At 42.2% G+C, this 15,813-nt stretch overlaps 1 protein-coding gene across 1 annotated transcript; it reads left to right on the forward strand.

The window, feature by feature from the left end:
- Positions 1 to 485: 485 nt before the first annotated feature.
- Positions 486 to 15,489, forward strand: LOC311248219 (polyhomeotic-like protein 3; the record flags this gene model as incomplete). Its single annotated transcript, XM_084339142.1, has 4 exons — positions 486 to 574; positions 5,985 to 6,108; positions 14,224 to 14,449; positions 15,335 to 15,489. 4 exons carry the CDS (start codon positions 486 to 488, stop codon positions 15,487 to 15,489), a joined length of 594 nt encoding a protein of 197 aa, XP_084195268.1.
- Between the last annotated feature and the right edge of the window lie 324 nt (positions 15,490 to 15,813).

Raw genomic sequence — 15,813 nt, forward strand, 5'->3', positions numbered from 1 at the left:
GGTAATGCACATCATTGGATTGGATTGGGTGGCCATGTGCATCAGAAAAAAAGTCCGGTCCGGGGTTTTTCCATCTCTGGCCAGCAGTATCGTGTTACCAGATTGACTGAGGACCCTCAGAGCAGCGTCGATTCTGTGTTTCGGACTATAACGTTGGATCAATAAACGCGATCAATATTTGGAATGGCGATCAGGAAGTGGATTCATCTTTTTGCAGAACATCTGATGTGAGGTAAGGACTCTATTTTACCAGTATTGGGTTAATCAGATGTTTTTTCATAGCGATCACAACGTGTCTGTGTGTGTGTGTGTGTGTGTGTGTGTGTGTGTGTGTGTGTGTGTGTGTGTGTGTGTGTGTGTGTGTGTGTGTGTGTGTGTGTGTGTGTGTGTGTGTGTGTGTGTGTGTGTGTGTGTTTGTGCGTGTCACGAATGCCGAATGTCTGTGTTTGTGCGTGTATAACAGCTGGGCCTCTAATGTTGCAGACATGCTGGAGTGTGAGTTCTGTGGGAAGATGGGTTACGCTCACACCTTCCTCGGCTCCAAACGCTTCTGCTCTATGACCTCCGTCAGAAGGTAAGAAGCTCACCAGCTACATCCCAGTATACAGCACACGTGGCTATCGATGATGGTAGTCTACACTTGTGTGAAGGACCAGGGTAAGAATACAACTGGGAGAGCAGGTGAAGGTGGAAAAGTGTTTTATTCACCCAAGTATTTACACAATTTAAGATGGGTAATAAAATCTAGCAAAAGTGGGGGGGAAAGTATAACTGCATATAAATTCTGGAGAACTGCACTAGCGTCTAAATATAGATAAACTAAACGGAACAAAACATGGTTAAAGTAACCGTGAGCTCCTCTGACCAAGAGACACTTCCTCTATCTCTTCTATGCTGGCCAATCCATAGTAAATGGCAGGGGAGAGAAGACATTCCTCCCCTTTTTAAAAAGGTGTGGCGTAGATGTAGCAGCTCCTGAGAACACCCCTCTGGCTGTAGCAGAATGGCACAGTCCGATCACCCGGCCCCATCTACTTAGGCTGGTGTGATGCAGCAGCTCAAGTCTTTGCCAGTTTGCCAGGAGGATGTTTGGCTACAAGACACTGACAGGGAAGTTGTTTATATAGCACTTCATATTAACATCTGACTGAATCTAACTCGATTGTTTTTCACCCAATCCAGAAAAATAAAGTGGGCCTAGAAAAGTGTTTGTCGTCTTGTATCCTGGTGTTAACCAAGGACACTATAAAAGAAGGATGGGTCATCGCGTCAGAACACGCTCTATGCTCTGCTTGGTGTCGGACTTTGGTGCCAGTTCTATTGAAGCCTGTTGTAGAAATAGCAAATGGCGTAAAAACTGAAAGTTTCCACACTTGAAACCAATGTGTGTTCACGCTCTACACGGTGACGTGATAACCCTTCCTTCTTTTATAGTTTCCTTGGTGTTAACAAAGGAAGTGGGAAAATATCACCTTCTTGATACCTGGTTGGCTGGTAGTTGCAACCGCCACACACTCTCCTCCTCCTTCTGGTATCACACCGTGAGAGTGTGATTAAAAAGTCGTCTGTGGCGTTGCCTCTTCCTGGAATGTGCTGGACGGTGAGGTGATACGGCTGCACCGCCGGGTACCTACCAGCAGGTGATGCGGCCGTCAGCATCTTTCATCCCTTCCGTCGGTTTCCAGGATGAACTCTCTTCCTAGAAGGGAATACCCGAGGGTGTCCAGGGCCCATTCCGCTGCCAGGCATTCTCCCTCCACAGTGGAATAACGAGTCTCCCCTGGGAACAACTTCCTGCTGATGTAAGCCACTGGTGTGACGATCCTTGGACTCTCCCTGCAAAAGCACAGCTCTCAAACCTCGCTCTGAGGCACCAGTTTGCAACATCATCATCATCGATTTACGTCCCTATTTTCCCACTACAGTGAGGTTGGACGGCAACAGGAAGTCTTTAGTCTTAGGATAGTCAAGTCAGGACTACACAGAACAGAGTTCTTACTCGGCGCATCCTAGAGGTCCTTGAAAGCATGCTGCCCCCTCACTCCACTACAACTGAGTAGGGAAAAACTTTTGGTTCCTCCATCACATTCTGCTGAGCCAGTGCAGCCATTTTCTCCAGTTTCTCCCCCACATGGAGAACATAGGCAATGACACTCTGTGGCTCAGCCGTTTGATGATGGTTTGGTTTAACCTCTGAAAACATCAGTCTGAGGATGATATGGGGTAGTGTTGACGGTGACACTACAACAACTTTTACACATATCTCGAACTTCACACTTGGTGGTTGTATTGCTGAGGACCCAGGGGAGTGCAGTGTTCTTGAACACTATGAGCAGCCATACCACAGGTCAAGCAGCCATTCCACGGGTCAAGCAGCCATACCACAGGTCAAGCAGCCATTCCACGGGTCAAGCAGCCATACCACGGGTCAAGCAGCCATTCCACGGGTCAAGCAGCCATACCACAGGTCAAGCAGCCATCCCACAGGTCAAGCAGCCATACCACGGGTCAAGCAGCCATACCACGGGTCAAGCAGCCATACCACAGGTCAAGCAGCCATACCACAGGTCAAGCAGCCATACCACAGGTCAAGCAGCCATACCACAGGTCAAGCAGCCATACCACAGGTCAAGCAGCCATACCACAGGTCAAGCAGCCATACCACGGGTCTCCACAACGCTGCAAGCAGTCATACCACAGGTCTCCACAACGCTGCAAGCAGTCATACCACGGGTCTCCACAACGCTGCAAGCAGTCATACCACGGGTCTCCACAACGCTGCAAGCAGTCATACCACGGGTCTCCACAATGCTGCAAGCAGTCATACCACGGGTCTCCACAACGCTGCAAGCAGTCATACCACGGGTCTCCACAATGCTGCAAGCAGTCATACCACGGGTCTCCACAACGCTGCAAGCAGTCAGACCACAGGTCTCCACAACGCTGCAAGAAGCACTTCCGAGGGCCAATCAATCCATTCCAAATGGCCACACACTCCAAACGGGCATGCCTGACAACGCTGCAAGCGGCAATACTGGTAGCCAAGCAATCAGCCCTTTATGAACAGGCACACATTCCAAACAGGCACTGCAATAATTTACACCAATGAGTAAAATCTTTACTTTGACCTGTGCAGTCAATCTTTGAGAAAAAAGAAAAGAAAAAAAAATTCAATAGTGGTGGATCATCATTTTCATTGACTGTCCAAGTTTGACCCCTGACCCTTCCCTTGAATTACATGCAATGCTTTATAGTTCCATTGCTTGTTACAAAACACACACTTATGTTTATTTTATGTATTTATTTATCTTCATGCACAATAAGAGTGTTTTTCCTGGAACACAACATCTGGATCCCATAGTCACTTGTGTCGCTAAGAGAACCTTTACATGTCTAATCACTCCCAGGTGCCCTTCCTCTGCCCACGATGCCATCAAAGGCATGGGGGCTTTGGAGCTCCAGATGTTGTCTATCAGTGGACTGCTCCACTGGCAAATACTCTGCCAACTGTCCTCATTCAGGACTGGATGATTGGTATCACATTTCTAGATTACACTCGCATAATTTATTGGTCAATGTCATGATCAACAATCACGATAGGACATAAGACAACTGTCAAGAAGCCTTTCAGTCATGAGTAAAGTAAAGCACATTCTGGATAGAAAATCACTCTACATTCTCTACTGTTCACTAGTTTTACCATATTTAAGAGAGAGAGTGAACAGTTTCAAGTACCTCGGAGCCCACATATCCGAGGATTTGACATGGACCACACACATTGACAGTGTTGTGAAGAAGGCACGACAACGCCTCTACTTCCTCAGGCGCCTAAGGAAGTTCCAAGTCAGTCAGAAGATCCTTAGGAACTTCTACTCATGTACAATAGAGAGCATCCTGACTGGCAACATCACCTCCTGGTTTGGGAATAGCACTGCACAAGACCGTAGCAGACTACAAAGTACAAAGAGTGACACGTTCAGCCGAACGCACAATTGGAGGGGGGCTTCCCACCCTCCAGAACATTTACAACAAGTGGTGCAAGGGGAAGGCTAAGAGAATTATTAAGGACTCGAGCCACCCGAACAACTGCCTCTTTGAACTGCTGCGGTCAGGCAAGCGATACCGGAGTCTTAAGGCGAGCACAGAAAGACTCAGAAGAAGCTTCTATCCCCAGGCCATCAGGCTGCTAAACGAACAATAAACACTATGCAACAACCATCAAATGCACACAGCACACACACCCACACACTCACTTAAACAAACAACACACTGCAGCACCCACTCTCCACACTTTAGATCACACAAACACACTTTATATTTATTGATAAAGGATTTGCACTACAACTCGTACACCTACTGTAAATCGTACCTAAATTGCACCTCATCCTATTTCTGCCTTGCACTATATAGTATTGTATATTAGTACACTACACAGTATTGTATATTATATGGTAACTCAGTTACGTCTATTCTGCATCGAACATTGTACATATGTCTATACTGAACACTGTGACCTCATTTTCTTTTACTCTAATTTACATGCTATACTATGTTATTTTATTTCATACTTATCTTGTCTTGCACAGTCTCTGGAGCGTAACAGTAAGAAGCATTTTGTATAAAAGTATTCTGTACTTCTGTATGACCAGTGGTGCAGTGCTGGTATAACTCGGTATAACGGCGTTATACCTCGGTCACTGAGGCTGAAGTACGCGCAATCGCTTTTTACATGGCATTATCCAACCGGACTCCCGGAGAAGCATGCAGCTGCAGAGCCGCAGAGCCAGCGGCGCTCTCTGGGCCGCGCGCTGACGGCCGCGCTGTGAGGCAATAGTATCCAGCTGCAGGACGAGAGCAGCCAAAAAAAACTGTGCATGCACGCGCGTGGAGCGTTTGACCTACTGTCAATTTGCCACTGCACCACTGTGTATGACAACTATTAAAGAAACTTGAAACTTGAACTAAATTACTGTGCTGAAGTCTGGGGAAACACTTATAATTCTACACAACCACTTTTTATACTCCAAAAAAGGGCCATACGGATAGTTCACATTGCAGGTTATCACACAAACATATTCATATATGTCCAAACATGAGACAATTCAAACTGATGTATAAGGAAATGATGTTCACGAGGTACAGGGATGAGGAAGGGACTTGATATTCACGGGTGTTTACATTTTTATTTTATTTCTTTCATGTTTTACATATATAGTTTGTTTTTTTGTTTTGCATAGTATAGTATAGTATAATTTTTTTTTTTTATGTTTTAAAATAGTACTCATTTGAGTAGTGGAAAAGGGGTAGGATTAAATAAGTGTATACGTCTTCCTACTCCTTTTCAAACATGTAAATTGAGTTATGTTTTGCTTTTTTTTAGTTATTCTGTTTGTTATGTTTTGATTTTGTTTAGTTATTTATTTTGTTTATTCATTTACATGTTCCAAATAAAGATTTCAAATCAAATCAAAGGTTTTTATTGTGGTTTGATGAAGGTTTTTATTTGTAGTGCTTTTATAATCCCCTTGGGGGGCAAGGACACCCCCCCCCCCCCCCCCCGAGAAATATGCATCTATTTCACCTGATGGGTCAGAAGCACAGAGTCTGCCATTTTACGGCACCCCTGGAGCAGGAAGGGAGCATTTCTCAAGGACACTTCCAGTCGGGATCATGGGTACATTGGGTGTCACGGGGGGATCGAACGTGTCACCTTCCCGGTCAGTCTCTCCAACCACCAAGCTACCCTGCCGCTCCAAGATCAGTGGGGCGACAGTGGATCAGGAGGGAGAGCAGTCGTCTGGTAATCCAGAGGTTCCCGGGTTCGATTCCCTCTCCTCCCGGGCAGCGTGTCGAAGTGTCCTTGAGCAAGACGCGTGCCGTTACCCCTAACTGGCAGCTTGAATGGTTGCCTCTGCTGTCGGTGTGTGAATGTGAGTGAGTGGGTCAAATGTGAAGAACAAATCTCCCCCCTCCCCTCTGATCAGGTTCAATGTGAGCTGCACCAAGCGTCTCAGCATGTTGCGGGCAGACAGAGCACAGGGTCGCGGGGCCCACAGACCCGTGGGCAGGAGGGGTCGACCACCGTCCAGAAAACTCCTCCTCAGACAGGTCAGACTGCACCACCCCACAGTTGGCATTCACACTGCACATTGTCGAGCCGCACACCAAACCTTCTAAACAAAGCCATGTGATCGCACGGGTCAGCCTTTTATTGGACATCGTTTTGAATCCCATCCCATACCTGCCGACATTAGTGGGCTGTGAAAAAGGGGCTTACATTTTTCAGGAATATTTCTTTCATTTTTGTAGATGTACGTTTACAACCCAGGATGTGCAGGAATTATTAAATGTAGTGTATAAGACTCTCAATTTAATCTGGCAACACATACAAAGCCCGATTTCATTCATGTCACTACAACTTAATCAAAAACGTTTTGGTAAACGGGAGATAATATAATCTGATGTGCCAGGTGGTTTGTTATACATAATCTTATGATCTCCCGAATCCAGCTGCATCACAAGATAAGAGATTATATATTTTCTGTATGTACACCCGACGTGACTGTAAATTAGGGAAACCTCAGTTGCCTTTAGAGTATAGATAAAGGTTTGAAATAAAATGTACAAAAGAATGTGCACAAATGTTATGAAATACAATAGGTTTTCCAATTCACTGTCCGTATTTAATTATGCGGCACTGTCTAGACTACTGTGACCTGAATCATGCATGCAAGGTGTTTGTTTAATCAGTTTGTTATAGATTTTAAAGTAGGGATGTCTGATATTATCGGCCTACCGATATTGGCATTAAAATGTAATGTCGGAAATTATCGGTATCTGTTTAAAAAAAATCTTTTTAACCTTTATTTACCCAGGCAAGCAAGAACATCTTATTTTATTTATTGTCAAGTATGCATAATGTTGTGTTAATTCCATGACAAGAGATATGTAATGGTAATTACCTAAAATTATTCCGTTTTTTGGGGGGGGGAAACCCCGCATATCGGTATCGGTTGATATCGGTATCGGAAATTAAGAGTTGGACAATATCGGTATATCGGATATCGGTAAAAAAAAAAGCCAATATCGAACATCCCTATTTTAAAGCGGACCAAAGAGGTGTGAAAGTGACGAGGAACTTTCTGGATGTTTTGTTTTGAAGAGAGGACCAAGACGGGGCTGCCCAATTTCCCCTCTCCTCTTCATTTATTGAACCCTTAGGGCTTAGGCCAATTAATAAATGGAGTGAAGCTGTGAAAGGCATTAAGGTGGCAGGGACCAAACGCGTCTTGTTCTTTTACCAACGGATTTCCAGTTCCGGGTTCACCTGCTCACGCCTGCATTATCCAATTCATATCAATCAAAATAACGTATTGTTTTCATCTCTCTATTAACGTGATTCCACACAACTCTACTAACAGCCTGCTCAAATGTTCAAAACACGACCTCATTATTGCGCGAACGGCAGCCACATCAGACGACAGGTGTTGAAACATGCCAGTTATTAGGCTACCTTCTAACGCCGGAGTGAGCATGGCATAAGAATAGCCTAAAAACTATGTAGGTAATATGCTCTTTAGATCACAGGCTGGTCATGCATAATCTCGCCCACCAGACTCTTCTACCGAATTGACTAAGTCATGCAAGTCAATCAATAGATTACACTTTCTGTAGGCCTAACACTCACCTACTCATTCTGTTGTGACACAACATGACATGTTAGGGTTGTCACGCTTCCGTGATCATGTTTGAACCAATGTGTAAAAAAATCTGTTTTAGATTAGGCTGTAAAAATCTGTGCTATAGGCTATATTTAATCTAGTTTATTAGACAAAGCATTTAAAGTAGGGATGTCCGATATTATCGGCCTACCGATATTATCGGCCGATAGGCATTAAAATGATTTTATTTTTTTTTTACATTTCTATAACCTTTATTTACCCAGACAAGCAAGTAAGAACAAATTCTGATTTTATTTATTGTCAAAAGTATGCATAATGTTGTTAATTCCAGAACAAGAGATATGTAATGTTAATTACCTGAAATTATTCAATTTTTGGGGGGGGGAACCCTGCATATATCAGTATCGGAAATTAAGAGTTGGACAATATCGGTATAGGTAAAAAAGCCAATATCGAGCATCCCTAATTTAAAGTCATAGCTGTTTACCGCAGAGTTGGCACTGGCGTAGATAACTTACCGGGGGGCAGAACTAGCGTACGTCAGTGGCCAATCAGATCGCAGAACGCGAACCCGGAACTGGAAATCCGTTGGTAAAAGAATAGACGTGGACCAAACAGATTCCAGCCAGAAACAAATAAACCAGGGAACAATAAGGGCAAATAACTGCCAAGCTAGTGAGTGGAACAAAATGGTGAAGAGCAGATTAATAACGGTGGAATGAATGAAAACGTTTATTTTGTAACATGTATTCTCCACATTCCTCCAATCACAATATCAAGCTCCGTAAAACAGAACAATCATAATGAAAAAGAAATTATAAACAAAAAGTCAAGAGCAATGTACTTAAGTTAGTTGACATGTAGATGGAAGCTAAGCCAATTGATCCCTACCCCCTTACATTTACATTTGTTCTTCCATTAATTTGACTTGATATAACATCATTTAGTATAATTATACTTTATATAATGTACTTTTACTTAGTACAAAAAGAAAAACCCTGAGTCGCTTGACGGCAGTAAATACAATACAACACTGCATAACACAATATAACCTAACTTTGTTTATCCGCATTACTCATTTCTATATTTCTCATGTGTATTTGTTAGTGCTGTCAGGCGATTTTTTTTAATTACAGGATTTGTAATAAATTAATCGCATAACCATTTTATGCCCGATATTCTATAATCATATTTCAAATTGCATGTGTCCAGATGGCAGAATTCAGTACTGTATCTACAAAAACGTCTGTTTAATCATCTTCCATCTATTAATTTGCTTAGATTTTTCAGGTCTGGTCAATTTGAGCATAGTGTTATTCAGTCAAAGAAAAGAAATGTAATTGATATTCTCATTTGGTTCATTACAATTTACTCAAGCCTAGTAACAGACACAGTATTTCTGACACTGGGAATACATTCCCTGAGATCCATAGATGTCCCGAGAATCAGATACCAAGAACATGCAAATGGACCATATAAAAAAAAAAGTCTGTAAATGTGTATTCTACGTTCTTGAATGAGATAAAAAAAAAAAAATTAAAAAAGATTTGAATTTTTTGTAATTCATTTTGAGTTAATTTTCATAACGCGATAATCTGCTGTGTAATTAATTAATCTAATTAACGCGATAAACTGAAAGCCCTAGTATTTTTTTAAGCTGCTTCACTGGAAATCTCCTCCCCCACCGAGCTGAACTCTGGCTGAGAGATGTGATGCAGCATCTCAACTTAAGAAACTCACAATACGAGGCTCCTCAGATAAGTTTAATAAAATAAAACTACCCTGAGTGTCTCAGCTAAACATCGTTTCATTTGATGATTAGGTTACAACATGTTACTATAATGCAGCATTTAGTTTACAATTTAAGAAAAGGAAATAGGGAAAATTACATATTTTATGCCTATGAAATAGAATCTTAAATCAGAAAAAGGCTTTGTTTGCAGTACATAATGGCCCCATCTCAAACCCCGCCCTCTTTAGTCTTGATCCTCCAATCACAACTGGCAAGTCCACGATAGCCTTTAATCTTATAGCTTGTGTGTGCAGATACAAAATCTTCGTTTTTATGTACATTTTCCTTAATCCAACTATGAATTTAAGAAAACATGTAGATCTTTCCCCCCCATGTTTTACCTTTTATTAGAATTGTATCTACAATAACCGATATACAATAACTGATACAAAAGGGACATTTTTATTTTGAATGTGAAGAGTTGCATCAGGTACACTAGGAGAGTACTGTGTATTGTACATGGTGTACAAGTCTACTGCTTTTGGCTCTTTGTAGAATTAATTGAGGATTAACAAATATATACACTACTGTTCAAAAGTTTGGGGTCAGACAATTTCGTGTTTCCATGAAAACTCACTTATTTATCAAATTTGTTTGGAAAAGACATTGACAAGGTTAGAAAAGGTTTTTTCCTTCAAACTTTGCTTTCGTTAAAGAATGCTCCCTTTGCAGCAATTACAGCATTGCAGACCTTTGGCATTCTAGCTGTTCATTTGTTGAGGGAATCTGAAGAGATTTCACCCCACGCTTCCTGAAGCACCTCCCACAAATTGGATTGGCTTGATGGGAACTTCTTGCATACCATACGGTCAAGCTGCTCCCACAACAGCTCAATGGGGTTGAGATCTGGTGACTGCGCTGGCCACTCCATTACAGACAGAACACCAGCTGCCTGCTTCTTCCCTAAATAGTTCTTGCATAATTTGGAGGTGTGCTTTGGGTCATTGTCCTGTTGTAGGAGGAAATTGGCTCCAACCAAGCACTGTCCACAGGCATGGTGTTGCAAAATTGAGTGATACCTTCCTTATTCAAAATCCCTTTTATCTTGTACAAATCTCCCACTTTACCAGCACCAAAGCAGCCCCAGACCATCACATTACATCCACCATGCTTGACAGATGGCGTCAGGCACTCTTCCAGCATCTTTTCACTTGTTCTGCATCTCACAAATGTTCTTGTGATCCAAACACCTCAAACTTCGATTTGTCTGTCCTTAAGACTTTTTTCCAATCTTCCTCTGTCCAATGTCTGTTCTTTTGCCCATATTAATCTTTTCCTTTTATTGGCCAGTCTCAGATATGGCTTTTTCTTTGCCACTCTGCCTAGAAGGCCAGCATCCCAGTCGCCTCTTCACTGTAGACGTTGACACTGGCGTTTTGCGGGTACAATTTAACCTCTTAACACTTTGATTGCCAGCAGGGGGTGCGCTATTTATCGCTTGAGTGCCAGCGCTTTAGTCAATGAGAGGACGGGGATATTTGCGAACTATGTCTAATACAGAAACACATAATCCACGCTGTTTCCAGTCCCCTCAATGAATGCAATAGTCTCAGGTTACATGCCTGAGTAGTAAAATGTGGAATACAGAGTTTTTTCCCCCCATGCATTTCCATTGAGTCCATTCCAATGGGTGCAATACCATCCGGGAGACGATAGGGGGCGGTATTTGCCATTTTCGAGCTCAGACAGTCCTAATGATAACGTGAGGCTGGATGGATGAAAATGTTATGGATATCGCTAATAAAAGAAATAACGATTAAATAACGATTTCTCATCATTGGCACTCAACGCATAGCGGCCAACAACGAGATTTCTCGTTGCTGGCACCCAATGTGTTAAGCCCGGAGCCCTATTTTCAGAAAATCCACCTAAAATACATATGTAAATGGAATATTGCTCCACTTCTACAAGGTCCATTTGCATGTTCTTGGTATCTAGGGACATCTATGGACCTCAGTGAATGTATTCCCAGTGTCAGAAATATTGTGTCTATTACTAGGCTTGCTTAAATTGTGATGAAACAAAGGAGAATATGAATGATTTTTCTTTGCATCTTTGACAGTGAATAACACCATGCTAAAAATGACCAGACATGAAAAACTGCCAATGAACTCGTTCAGTACCTTCTTGAGATCACGTGTACAAGACATCTAAGGAAATGAATAAAGGGAAGATGATTAAACAGAAGGTTTTGTAGATACAGTACTGAATTCTCCCATCCGGACCAATGCTATTTGAAATAATATTATAGAATAGCAAGCAAGCCTATAAATTACTTTATTATAGCCAATTCGCACATTTATGGATTGGGCCAAATCTTATCTTTCAAATGGCCGAGTTCAATTTGGATTTAGTATCACCAGGCGTGCATAAGAACAGAATGAAATCTACTGTATGTAAGTAGGTTTCTTATTCTTGCCAGAGCTCCGCCATTTTGAAACCGATTTCAAATCGTATGGTTGCTAAATGATCAAAATGGGGTAGACAAACTAACTGCACTCAAATATATGCCAATGAAGTTCAGTTTTGTGGTATATAATCCAGAGTAATTGTTGTGGCTGATGGTTGTTTAACACAGCAGGAGACGATATTTCCAATTGTAACAAGTAGGTAATTTATTTAGGAAAAGAAGTTCTTAACAGCAAAAGCTATGGATCGAGCAGAGGATCACCACAGCTTGAACAAAAAACACTCTCACTCTCAATCCCTCTGCTTGTCCCCTAAATCCCCTCTCAGTCCTGCCCCCCCATGACAGATATGATGACGTATCATATCATGTCAGATCTGACATGACGTACATTAAGATGATACGTAGATTTAACATCGGAGAGAGATAAAAACATTAAGAACATGAAGAGAGATAAAGACATTAAGAAGAACATAGATTTAGATAAAAACATTAAGAACATCGAAGAGAGATAAACAAGATATGATGTACACACACGATATGATGTAAAACATTAAGAACATCGAAGAGAGAGTGAGATGTGTGTGTGTGTGTGTGTGTTTGTGTGTGTGTGTGTGTGTATGTGTGTGTGTGTCTGTGTGTGTGTGCGTCTGTGTACAGACGTGTGTGTATTGTATGTGTGTATTGTGTGTGTGTGTCTGTGTGTGTGTGCGTCTGTGTACAGACGTGTGTGTATTGTATGTGTGTATTGTGACACAGGGAATGTGTGTGTGTGTGTGTGTGTCGGTGTGTATGTCTGTGCGACTGTGTGTGTCTGTGTGTGTGTGTGTGTGTGTCTGTGTGACTGTGTGTGTCTGTGTGTCTGTGTGTGTGTGCTGTGTCTGTGTGTGTGTGCTGTGTATGTGTGTGTCTGTGTGTCTGTGTGTGTGTGCTGTGTCTGTGTGTGTGTGCTGTGTATGTATGAAAGAGAGAAAAGACACAAGATTAGAGCACACGATATGATGTACTGAAATGTCCATCTGCTATCTTGAGGCTGTTTTAAGAACATCAGCCAGACTGTCGCCCTAGTGTCTTTGAGCCCTGCTAGTTGACCTATATTAAACTAGTCAAGACTAACCCCTTTCCTACCTCCACCCTCGTATACACATTTTCCACAACATAATAATAATAAAAAAATAAAAAATAAATTATCAGGAAGTAATTTGCTTGCCGATAGCTAGAGGCCTTTGGGAAGTGTCGTTTTGAAAAATTGAAAGCTCTGGATGTCCTCGTTCTCAAAATTACTACATTTTCCATCATTCAACTAAAATCTCACTAATAACACGTTAACCTATTGGTATGGTAAACAAACGTATTGATGAAAATATACATTATAACTGCTGTTCTGACATGGTTATGTTTATTCTTGAATACGTTTGGGGGGAAAGAACGATAATTATGTCAAGACAGTCTGCAGAGCTTGATTTATGACGCGATGTCATTTGCGGTCCGGCCCCGGACTGCACGGGCGTTAGAGGTTAATGAAGCTGCCAGTTCAGGACCTGTGAGGAGTCTATTTCTCAAACTAAAAACTATGTATTTGTCTTCTTGCTTAGTTGTGCACTGGGGCCTCCCACTTCTCTTTTTACTGATTAGAGCCCGTTTGTGCTGTTCTCTGAAGGGAGTAGTACACAGTACACCGTTGTAGGAAATGTTCAGTTTCTTGGCAATTTCTCACATGGGATAGCCTTCATTTCTAATAACAAGAATAGACTGTCGAGTTTCATATGAAAGTCCTCTTTTTCTGGCCATTTTGAGAGTATAATCGAACTCACAAATGTGATGCTCCAGATACTCAACTAGCTCAAAGGAAGGGCAGTTTTATAGACCAGCAAACCCGTTTTCAGCTGTGCTAACGTAATTGCACAAGGGTTTTCAAGGTTTTTATAATCATCCATTAGCTTTCTAACACGATTAGCAAACACAATGTACCAACACTGGAGTGATGGTTGCTGGAAATGGGCCTCTATACACCCATGTAGATATTACATTAAAAACCAGACGTTTGCAGTTAGAATAGTCATTTACCACATTAACAATGTATAGAGTGTATTTCTGATTAATTTAATGTTACCTTCATTGGGAAAAAAACAACTTTCTTTTAAAAAAAATAAAAATTTCAAGTGACCCAAAAAAAAAACTTTGTCCAACAACTTACCGGGCTGCACTGTACTACTTTGAATCTTAACTGAACCATTCAGACAAGGAGCGATGCGAGTCCGTTAGGCTTCAGTCGATCACAAGGTAAACAAGCCCTCATTTACACATGATACCAGACGTGTTCTTTTTCTTCATTGGTCCAGGAGGAGAACCAGAGAGGCTCACTGAGGGGCGGGGAGGAGTTGGAGGAGGACGACGAACCCCATGTCCCCATGATCACACGGCTCCGGAGGCGAGAGAGGGAGGGCGAGGAGGAGGAGCAGAGGGTGACTGAAACACACAGCAGCTCTGACGGGGAGAAGGGAGACCTCCCCAATCCATCGCAGTGGAGCGTGGAGCAAGTCTACTCCTACATCAACTCTCTACGAGGTAATGCCACTGAAACAACAGACAAATGACCACATTAGGTTGGAAACCCTATTGCTATTCCTTACTTACCAATGATGTTCGGTCGAATCCTTCCTCAGCACAATCCATGCTGTTCTTCATACTAGCTGTGGCTAGTTAGCCACAAACAAATGACATTTTGTCATTTAGCTGATGCTTTTTATCCTGCAGTGTTGAGTGCATAGTAGTAGAGAGTAGAGACATATTTAGTAAAATAGGAAGAGTGCATGATAGTATAAGACGGTAAGAAGGTTAGTGTTTTTTTTTGGTCAAACCAATGCAAGGTCAATGGAGTTGAGCTCCAGAGTGCACACAAAGGAGATTTCAGTCAGCATGTACAGACTTTGCATTGGCTTGTGGCTAACTAGCCAACTGTATGAGGAGAAATTACTCTATATCAATCAACATCGGTAAATAAGAAACATGGCTATGGTTAAAAAAAAAATGCAGACCTATCCCTTTAAGTAAATACAATATGGTGAGATGAAGTTGTGACAACATACATCAGAATACAGTAATAAGCTTTCTTTCATAAATGCATTGCTACAGTGCACAGACATAAGGGACCCTGGATCAACTTCTAGACCCAGAATTACAAATTTAGCCAGATAACAGAAATTATTGTAAATTATTAACTTTGTACTGTTCAAAATGAGAAGAATTTGGTTGGTATGAGTGTGAGGCATCCATATGAAAAAAGTTCACTTTAATTTGACAAATAACTGAAAAAGTATTCTCTCTCTCTCTCTCTCTCTCTCTCTCTCTCTCTCTCTCTCTCTCTCTCTCTCTCTCTCTCTCTCTCTCTCTCTCTCTCTCTCTCTCTCTCTCTCTCTCTCTCTCTCTCTCTCTCTCTCTCTCTCTCTCCAGGGTGTGAGCAGGTAGCGGAGGAGTTCCGCTCCCAGGAGATCGATGGACAGGCTTTGCTCTTACTCACAGAGGACCACCTTGTCAGCACCATGAGCCTCAAACTGGGGCCCGCCCTCAAACTCTGCGCCTACATCAACTCTCTGAAGGAGTCATAGGCTGTTCTACATTCCTACTGGACTGTGCGTTGTGCCAATCATAGACTCTTCTACATTCCTACTGGACTGTGCGTTGTGCCAATCATAAGCTGTTCTACATTCCTACTGGACTGTGCGTTGTGCCAATCATAAGCTGTTCTACATTCCTACTGGACTGTGCGTTGTGCCAATCATAAGCTGTTCTACATTCCTACTGGACTGTGCGTTGTGCCAATCATAGGCTCTTCTACATTCCTACTGGACTGTGCGTTGTGCCAATCATAAGCTGTTCTACATTCCTACTGGACTGTGCGTTGTGCCAATCATAGGCTCTTCTACATTCCT

The sequence above is a fragment of the Notolepis coatsorum genome (assembly GCF_963971535.1).
Source record: "Notolepis coatsorum genome assembly, contig: SCAFFOLD_320, whole genome shotgun sequence".
NCBI lineage: Eukaryota > Metazoa > Chordata > Actinopteri > Aulopiformes > Paralepididae > Notolepis > Notolepis coatsorum.